This window comes from Plecotus auritus, assembly GCF_963455305.1.
Source record: "Plecotus auritus genome assembly, chromosome: 4".
In the NCBI taxonomy this organism is placed as follows: domain Eukaryota; kingdom Metazoa; phylum Chordata; class Mammalia; order Chiroptera; family Vespertilionidae; genus Plecotus; species Plecotus auritus.
The window spans coordinates 106393231-106403659 of NC_137775.1; the positions used below are offsets into that span (position 1 = coordinate 106393231).

The following is a 10429-nucleotide window of genomic DNA, read 5'->3' on the forward strand; positions in this document are numbered from 1 at the left end:
CCGGCACGTGGGCGTGTCCCGGTTCATTAGGTGGGATCCCTGTGGCCGATGTGTAACTTCCCTGTCGTGACCACTTTCTGAGCTAATCGCTATGAGTCTGTCTTACAGATGGACCATGACCCCAGGAGCCCTGCATACATTGCCACCCAAGGACCGCTGCCTGCCACCGTGGCCGACTTCTGGCAGGTGATTCTCTTTAATTCAGTTATTTTTCTGAAAGTCAGCTCTTACTGATTGTGAATAACGCCTTGGGTTCAATTAAGCCAATCAAACTTGTTTACAGGGTTTGTCAAATGTTAGATGATTTCAGAATTTATTGGGGGCCTTTAAGATATATATTTTTTGTAATCCTCACCTAGGATATTTTTTCCATTGATTTCTTTTTTTTTTTTTTTTTTTTAGAGAAGAGTGGAAGGGAGGGAGGGAGGGAAAGAGAGAGGAAACATCCATGTGAGAACGACAACACGACTGGTTGCCTCCCACATGCGCCTGGACCAGGGCCAGGACTGAACCTGCAGCTCTTCAGTCTGCGGCAGACGCTCTAACCCAGGGGTGGGCAAACTTTTTGACTCGAGGGCCACAATGGGTTCTTAAACTGGACCGGAGGGCCGGAACAAAAGCATGGATGGAGTGTTTGTGTGAACTAATATAAATTCAAAGTAAAGGAGCGGAGGGGAGAGCAAGAGAACCCTCCGCTCTTTCGGCTCCGCAGGCCGGATAGAACAGCCGAAGGGGCCGGATCCGGCCCGCGGGCCGTAGTTTGCCCATGGCTGCTAACCACTGCTCAACACCAGCCAGGTGCCTTTAACGTGTTTATGATCAATCAGGTTTTCAAAACTGAGTCTGAAAAAAAATCCCTTCAAGAGATTTAATACTTTAAAGACACTTTTAAAAGCCACTTTACAATTTCATTTTTTGAAATGAGATTAATCAGTATTTTATTTTATTAAAAGGTCTCATCTATTGTTTAATCTTATGAAGATAAAAATGGAGCTCAAATGATAGTTTCTCTTTGTGGATTTTCTATAATGCATTTTGGATTTTTCAATTGATTTTAGAAAGAGAGAGAAACATCGATTTGTTGTTCCACTTACTGATGCACTCACTGGTTGATTCTTGTATGTGCTCTGAGCGGGGATCAGGCCCGCACTCTTGGCGCATCCGGAGGACGCTCTACCCCAAGGGCAGCCGGGCCGTGATACTTGGTCAGAGCCAGGCGGCTCCCCACTCAGGGTGGTACTGAGCACCAGGTGAGGCTCGGACGTTGAGGACGAACATTGACATCAGCCACTCAGAGCAAAGTGGGGGGCGGGATGCCCGCCTCCGTGTCCCTCGCTGTCTCCTCCGTCGTCACCCACATGCCTGCCTGTGATTGATCGCTCAGCAACCACACAATCTCCTGCTCTGTCAGCACACATGTGTGTCCCAGAACTGGCCAAGGCCTCCCTCGGGGAGAGTCTAGCTGAGGACAGAGCTGAGAAAGAGGTCCAGATGCGGGAGCAGCGTAGCAGCTGGCCCATGAAGATGGGTCATGGGATCCCGGCAACTCTGACTCGGTGCCCGAGAGTAAGAGACGAATCGGCTAACCATTAGCACTCACTGGTGCTCCATGCTCTTCCTCATCCCGTGGCCTGCATGCCCTTCCCGCCACCCGCCAGCCCTCCTAACTCTCCGCCTGAAGGAGGGGCGCTCCGGCCTCACGGGTTCCTGGGAAGAGGCCCCGGGGCGGGCCGCCAGCCCCTGCCTTCTCAGTGTATACACACACAAGCACCTGTCCCTACTTTGCGGTTAGGGACTCACCCACGCCAGCAAGTGCGAGGGCAAGTCCAGCCTGTCCGGTGCCTTGACGCTCCTGGAAAAAGGGAAGCCCCTGTGCCCCGTGTTCCATGGATCAAGTGCAGCACTGTGGCGTGGGACCCCAGCTTTGGTGCTAGAACAAGCTGCCCCGGCCGGATGCTGAGCTTCCTCTGCTCACACCTGCCCAAGGCTCCAGCCCGCGGGAGCCCCTCTGGGCACAGGGCTCCGCGCACACGCTCAAGGCCCTGGGACAGCCACTCACGGAGGAAGGCCCACCACGCGTGCAGAGCCGCTTCCCCGGGAGGGAGCATTTCATTTCTAGCCTCGCCCCCTGGAGTCCCAGCTGCGGTAGAGCCTGCTCCCCTGGCGCAGTGAGGGGGTCCCCGCAGCAGGGGTTCGGACTCTGTTGCCTTTTGCCTTCCGTCTCTAAGTCCACGCAGGGAGCGTGGGGACCTCGGCGAGCTGTGGGAGAGGCGGGCACGTGCTCATAGGCCCACGAGTTGACCCCTTACCATTCCTCAGACAGCCCTGCGTCTACAGGGCCAGGCTCTGGCTCATCCCTGCTGGACACAGAGAAGGCGGACTGGCGGGTGCTAGGGGCCGGGGGGCGGGTGCGGCTGTTGGGGTGTGGGGGAGTGGGGATGCGGGGGGAAGTGAGGTAGCTGCGGGGGCTGGGGCAGGTCACGGCCATCACCTCAGCGCCCGTAGCCGTAGCGTGTGCAAGACATCCGCACACTTGAGAAACCAAAGCCCGTGACTGTTAGGCCGTCCTGGGGCGGGAGAGTATCTATGGGAGGTTCCCACGGGAGCAGGTCTGGGGGCACCTGGCCGGGCGGCCTGGGATGGCACCCTCTCGCGTAGTCCCTTTGTACAAAGAGAGTCGATGACCCTTTAAAAACGTGTGGTTCTCAGCTGAGCACCAACTGTACCAAGTCGCCTTGCGGGCCTCAGGGTGGCGGTGGCCGCAGACGAGCACTTAGTCTCTAAGAAGCGGGCGGCGCTCTCATGTGGAAGCAACGAGTGGGCGCAGGCAAGGGGACGGCATGGATGAGGCTGCCATGAGGCGGGAGTCCTGGGGCAGGAGCTGGGGTGTTCGGCGCGGAGGCCTGAGCCACAGGGCATCTTTCCCCCAAGCAGGGCTCTGTGGGGTTGGCTGCTAAATGCCTGGAGCTCAGAAAAGCCTCCATGAAGGCCCTACGTTCCCCACTGTTAACCACCTCCCGTGGGAACCTCCCATAGATACTCTCCCGCCCCAGGACGGCCTAACGGGGGAATGTGGGCACAGATGGGTCCTGGCTCCCACTGTGGCGGCTGGAGCCCAGAGCAGCGGGGAGGCCAGAGCAGGGGCAGGGGGGCGGAGCAGAGGGGGGGAGCCTGGAGCAGGGGGGAAGCTTAGAGCGGTGGGGGGGGGGGTGAGTGGGGAGGAGCCCAGAGCAGGGGGGTGCCCAGAGCGGGGGAGGGGGGGCCCAGAGCAGGGGGGGAGCCGTGTTCCCTCTGCCGCTCAGCAAGGCCAGGCCAGGGTCTGTGTATCTTGGTGGAAAGTTTCCTTCAAAGAGCAAAACTGGACGGCCGACCGAGAACTGAGGAGGCTTTAAAGGCACAGAGTTGCCGGTTCTTTTACTAGTTCATGGAACGTGCAGAACCTGGACTCGGGCTCAGAACCGCAAGCGCAGAGCACGTGTGGGTGATGCGGCTCAGGCCCTGGGAGCCGTAACCTGGTCTTCCCTCCGCAGATGGTGTGGGAGAGCGGCTGCGTGGTCCTCGTCATGCTGGCCCCGCTGGCGGAGAACGGCGTCCGGCAGTGCTACCACTACTGGCCCGATGAGGGCTCCAACCTCTACCACATCTATGAGGTACCGGCCACCGGCCCCCAAGGCCGCACCCTGCGGCCAGTCCCCACAGGGGCCGGCCACTAGGCCAGGCGTCCCCCGAGCCCGGTGGTCACTGACACCCAGGCCTCCGACAGGCTGTGCCCTGGGACTCAGAGACTGGGACTGGGACTGGGACTGGCCCCTGGGACTGGGACTGGGACTGGGACTGAGACTAAGACTGAGACTGGGACTGGGACTGGGACCCTGGGACTGGGCCTGGGCCTGGGACTGGGACTGGGACCCTGGGACTGGGACTGGGACTGGGACCCTGGGACTGGGACTGGGACTGGGACTGGGACTGGGACCCTGGGACTGGGACTGGGACTGGGACTGGGACTGGGACCCTGAGACTGGGACTGGGACCCTGGGACTGGGACTGGGACTGGGACCCTGGGACTGGGACTGGGACTGGGACTGGGACTGGGACCCTGGGACTGGGACTGGGACTGGAACTGGGACTGGGACTGGGACTGGGACTGGGACCCTGGGACTGGGACTGGGACTGGGACTGGGACCCTGGGACTGGGACTGGGACCCTGGGACTGGGACTGGGACCCTGGGACTGGGACTGGGACTGGGACTGTGACTGGAACTGGGACCCTGGGACTGGGACTGGGACCCTGGAACTGGGATTGGGACTGAGACTGGGACTGGGCCTGGGCTTGGGACTGGGACCCTGGGACTGGCCCCTGGAACTAGGACTGGGACTGGGACTGGCCCCTGGGACTGGGACTGGGACCCTGGGACTGGCCCCTGGAACTAGAACTGGGACTGGAACTGGCCCCTGGGACTGGGACTGGGACCCTGGGACTGGCCCCTGGAACTAGGACTGGGACTGGGACTGGGCCTGGGACTGGGACACTGGGACTGGGACTGGGACTGGCCCCTGGGACTGGGACTGGGACTGGCCCTTGGGACTGGGACTGGGACTGGGACTGGGACCCTGGCGTGAATGACATGGTTCTCACGGTTGATGTTCTAAAATGCAGACAGAGAGGACGAGGAGGTGGCCTCATGGTGCTGTGCGCAGCCGGTCCGGGCGAGGCTGTGGGGTCCGCTTCTAGACAGACCTGCCATGGCTCTTGTTGCTCCCTGACCCCCCGCACCAGGGTCCCCACCGCCCTGCCGGCCTTTATATTCAAGGGGGACATGCCGGCAAGTGCACTTCTCTTACTGGGAGGAGCCGTAAACTTGGGCAGCTAAGTCAGCCCTCCCTGGGCTCTGCCTTGCATTGAACTGAGTGCTCGGTCCCGGGAAAGCCACGTCGGAAGCAGAGAGATGAACCCTGGCTCTCCCTCGTGGCTCCTGGTCACCGAGGCGTCAGCCCAAGCAGGCCCCAGGGCCAGAGGCCTCGGCTCCTTCAGGCCCGGCAATGCCACCTGCCTCAGGCAAGCTTGTGTGAACCCACTGGCCTTTCTGTTCAAATGGTGATTTTTCTAGAAGGCTTGTATGACTTAGAAATACAAAAGACAAAGCCTGGAATGGTTTGGGATTGTAACACATTTTTCTAGTTATTTGAGCATTATGCCCCCTATGGCATCAAATACCAACACCCACAGTTACCTTTTGTGCCAACCAGGATGAAATTGAGACAGGGCGGGGCCGTTAGCCAGCAACCCCATCTGTGGGCCGCGTGGTCTCCATGTCACCGACACCGGCCTGTCCCCGCTGTCCCGCAGGTGAACCTGGTCTCTGAGCACATCTGGTGCGAGGACTTCCTCGTGAGGAGCTTCTACCTGAAGAACCTGCAGACCAACGAGACACGCACGGTGACCCAGTTCCACTTCCTGAGCTGGTATGACCAGGGCGTGCCGTCCTCCACGCGGTCCCTCCTGGACTTCCGCAGGTAGGACCCAGGGCCGCTCTCAGGGTAGCGCGCTCCTGCGCCGGAGGCCGAGGGCAGGCTGCCTTGTCCCGGCACACAGCCCGCTGGGAGGCGGCCCCTCCATTGGATATGCACAGATTATAAGCACATTTTATGTAGGGGAGACGGCAGAGGAGGGGTTATATTAAGCCTCTATTAATTACAAGAGGCTTTCTTATCTCAGAGGTGTGAATGGTGAGGGGGGACTTGGTATCTTAGAATTGTAGAAAAAATGGTTTTTCTGTTTTTTAGGGTTTTTTTTAGAATTTTATTTAATCTTTGTATTGATTTCAGAGAGGAAGGAAGAGGGAGAGAGAGATAGAAATACCAATGATGAGAGAGAATCATTTGATCAGTTGCCTCCTGCACGCCCCCCACTGGGGATCAAGCCTGCAATCTGGGCATGTGCCCTGACTGGGAATTGAACCATGACCTCCTGGTTCATAGATTGATGCTCAACCACTGAGCCACGCCGGCCAAGCAATGGTTTTTTAAATTACAGCTGACATTCAGCATTATTTTTGCTAGTTTCATGTGTACAGCATTGTGGTTAGACAGCTATATAATTTGCAAAGCGACCCTCCGATGACTGGGGCCTGCCCGTCCGCAGTCACTGTGGTATCGTCAGCCCTGCTCCGGGCTGCCCTCATGCTCCTCCTCCACACGATGGAGGGCACTGGAGTCTCCACCTCACAGGCTCTCGGTGCATAAAACCCGGCCTCTTAGTGTGGACACTTGTCTGGTTAGATTTGATGGCTTAACAAGCAAGCGTGGGCCCAGATTCTAAAATGGGTCACCATGGCGGGATGCCTTGGTGGAATGCCTGGGCACAGTTCGCGCACGACTGCACAGTATGTGTTTTCGGTGCAATTTTGAAACGGACAGTTTTAAAACATCCAGGCTTCTGTGCATGCTCTAGTCACCCGTGGGCTGTCTCGCTGGAACGTGCTTTAATTGAACCGCTGGGAGGAATGTGAGGTTCCATCCCTCCAGCAGGAAGATGTCGACAATGCAAAAAAAAAACAACAAAATTTAAGACAAAGGTTCCTTGTGCATCAAATTTGATGACAAGAATAGGTGAGCATTGGCTATGTGACGTTGGTACATGATGAACAGCTACAGGGAGGATGAGGTTGAGCACCACCCGTCACTAAGCCCAAAGGTTTACAGAACCTCAGATGCTCAACCCTGACCTCCTGCCTCGTAAGGAAGTCAGATAACTGACCAGGAAGAGGGTGTGGCCGGCATCGCCCAGTCCCAGACAGCTTCCAGCCTCAGGCTGCACCGGATTCCTTGATTCGTGTGTTAACAGACTCTTAGGTTCTGATGTTACTGTTTCTCTTGCCTTTTAGTCCACTTTGGAAAACCAAATTTCTTCCTCTGACTAGCTCTTTGGACCCTGTAGCATGTGGGAGCTGGAGGCGAGATGTGCATTTCCTTGTAAGCATGGCCACAGGTGCACCCAGCGACCGCTGCCCCCGTCCCCTTCTGAGGGGGTGGAATACTGCAAGCCCCAAACACTGACGCGGTGGCCACACAGCCTTCCTCCCCAGCCATCACATACATCTTCTTAACATGGATTTATGTCTAAAGACAGGCTATCCAAAATCTTACCTGGGGGTCTTCAGACAGTGGGCAATCCTGGCAGGTGGGTGTGGCTGCAGAAAGGGGAGTTCACCCTCACCTCCTGTGTGCCTGTCATGTGTGTTCATATGTGCATATGGGCCTATTTCTGTATCCGTGTCCACATATGGAATTAACCACACAGCCCACCATCTGCACTTTTCTGTCAGGAAGAAAGACTGAAAGATTGGATTCTCCAAATTCCCTCTCTCTGGTCCTGGGCGCTCAGGCTCGAGTGGGAATTTGTCGCATGGAAGGGAGCACATGCTCATACACAGTTTTGAAGCCTCGTTAGAATGGAAAGCTGCCCGGGCTGGCCTCGCTGTCCGCACCGCAGGCCCGCTGAGGTCGGCATCCATAGGCACCGGACGATCGGTGTGACCAAGCACACACGCGGGGCATCGGCCGCACGCGATGGCGGCTGTGCAGATTAGTGAACAGCACCCACATCCCAGGCTCAGGAAGGCGGCTGGAGACTCTGGCCACCCCACACAGCAAGGAGCCCCTTCCCGGGAATGGCAGGCAGCTCACGCAGTGTGCCAGGCTGGTCCCGCGAGGTGTCACTAAGTAACCCTGGAGCCCAGAGGGGCACATTGCACCTTAAAGGGAAGCTGCTCAGCTCCGAGGTCAGTGGCGTCACAGGCGAGGGCTTTGCTCTGACACCGCTCCCTTCTCTCCGACCCGCTCACTCCTCCGGCGCGTGCGCTCCCTCACGCTGCTCACTGTAAACTGGACAAATCCTTACTTTGCCAGCTAATTAGCGGTGGCCGGTGTCATTTTTGTGACGTTGCAGCTAGTAATATGAGCCCAGTTGCATAGTCACAAAAGTGATCATTGGAAACTGTGACTTTACTGCAGGGGACAGTGTGGGGACCCCTTTCTGAGCCTCTAATGACCTCTGACCTTGCTTGCTGTTCCTTGCCGCTCAGGGACCAAGGGTTGGTTTGTATCGCTAACCCTTCCTCCGAGAAGCCCTCCTGTGTCTCAATGTGCGGCCTCGCTCACTGACGTTTAGTTCTGATGGCGTAAAAGGGGGCAGCCTCACGGGGCTCGTCTTAGTGGATAATCTGCTTTTGTGTTGGGTCGACCAGATGAACGCTTCTGTTGACTGCGCAATGTTGTTGCTCTGCTGTTGTAGTGTTTTACTTTATAATAAACCAAGCACCTGATTCTTTGTCAATAAAATTCCACGCCGTAGCAGCACCTTGTACTTGCACTGGCGTCTCCTGGCCCTTTGTCGATAGGTTTAGCATGGGTGGGCTGGAGGGATGTTAAAATTACAATGAAACCTTCCTAGGTGCTGCTGAGCAGGCAGTCAGCGCGTGTTGGAGGAAATACCTCAGGTATATCCAAAGCGAAGATGGAACGCGGCACAGAGCCACACGTTGAGCCCTGGTAGCCAGGGAGGTTTTCTGGCTGCGTTTTGCCAATGTGCTGACCAGCCATAAAGGGGTGCTGTGCCAGCGACATCCCACACCCACGTTTTCTGAAACCCCCAGTTTAAGGAAGGACATCTGGTTATGTTTATTTCTTTTTTCAGTGTCCATGTTTTGTGCTTGGGCCCATCAGAAAAAATGACCAAAACCTGTGACTGACCAGTGTGTGAACGTGGAAAAGATGAGTGTAGTCCTTACAAATGAGCCTGGGCTATGAAGCGGAAGGAGGAGTTGCATAGCTGAGCCAGCAGCTGAGCAGGGAAAAGGGAACAGCCAGAGACAGAGAAATTTCCAGTAAAACCTTCTGTTTGAAAATTAAAGACCTGTAGAAATAGTGCCACCCTAACTGTGCCCGACCATTGAGCTTTCTTGATTCTGCACATGCACACAGGCACAGTGCATGCAGACACATGTACAAATACAACACATGCACAAATGCACATGAGCATGGTGGACAAACATGCACACGTGAATGAATACATGTGCACACACATGCACGTGTGCTGTGCATGTGTGCACATGTGTGTGCACGTCCATTTGCAAACATGCACACACATGGATGGACACACGTGCTTGTATACAGGCACAAACACACGTGCTCACACTTGGGATACAAGGTCTGGCATCAGTTTTCTAGCGGTGATGCTCATGTTGCCTTTGCATCTGGAGTAAAGAATGGGAGGCTCAGGAGAAGTGAGTGGGTCTCCTTTCCAACCTGTTTTACTCTCAAAGGGCCAAGAACCTTTAAGGCATCTGGCTCCCGAGTGCTGCTGATTTTAATGCGTTCACCTTGACTTTCCCACCACCCCTGAGATAACGTTGCAATGTACACCCAACGCAAGGAAGGTTCCAGCAGAAATGGAGATGTGGCCCTGGGGACACTAGGCATCTTGTTGACCTGCGCTCCTGAGGCTCCTCATTGCTAGGCCACCCTTTGGGGGCCCTGCAGCTTCAAACAGCGTGCTCAGAGGCGACAGCCAAGTCCCATACTGCCCAGAGCGGGTGGGTGCGTGGCCTGTGCAGGGCGCCTCTTGTGCATTCAGGGACTGTCAGCCTCCCTGAGAAGTGACCCGTCTGTTCACTCCATAGAGGAGGCAGGACAATACAGCACGATGCGCAGGCTGCACAAGGTTAACCAAGTTATGTCGTGAACCGGGTCACCCGCCGTCCCCCCCATCCTGTTCTCTCGGCTTGTTGGGTTTGTACCAGAGCAGTCAGTTGATTGAAACGTTTATTGATTTTTAGAGAGAGAGGAAGGGAGAGGGGAAAAGAGAGAGGATCAATGTGATGTGAAAGAGAACCATCGATTGACTGCCTCCTGTACGCCCCCTAGTTGGGATCAAACCCACAACCCCGGGCATGTGCTCTGACCAGGAATCGAACTGGCAACCTTTCGGTGCAGGGACGATGCCCCAGTCAAACTGAGCCACTGTTTCTGCACTGAGCCAGCAAGCACAGAATCGTGACACTTTCTAGTTTCGGGACGAGGGACAAGACTGGCCTGCTATTCTTTTCCACCTTTGCTTCACGTCCCCTGCGGTACAAGTTTCACACACACCCCTCACCGTTCCTTCCAGGACCCAGACCCGCCTCTTTTTCTTCATTCAGAGCCATCCACTGAGCAGTTTCATGCCCTTTCTTAACAGGCTGGCTTGTCTCACTGGCTTAAACAATTTCGGAGTTTGTTCAGTGGATTTCAGATGATCCTCTGTTTTGATGTAGTTATAAAATCTTAATCTATGCTTATTGCTGGTTTTCATAAATTCTGACTTAAAATCTACACAATGAAGTTGTTTCCAAACATCCCCAATTATGGAAAATGGGAAGACTTGTCTTGA

General features: G+C 55.8%; 1 protein-coding gene across 1 annotated transcript in view; it reads left to right on the forward strand.

The window, feature by feature from the left end:
- Positions 1–10429, forward strand: part of PTPRN2 (protein tyrosine phosphatase receptor type N2) — a 458587-nt gene that overhangs the window by 432490 nt on the left and 15668 nt on the right. The window contains exons 17-20 of the mRNA XM_080665141.1: positions 109–186; positions 3531–3650; positions 5348–5514; positions 9518–9593. Coding sequence (XP_080521267.1) covers positions 109–186; positions 3531–3650; positions 5348–5514; positions 9518–9593 — 441 coding nt within the window. The remainder of the gene's footprint in view (positions 1–108; positions 187–3530; positions 3651–5347; positions 5515–9517; positions 9594–10429) is intronic.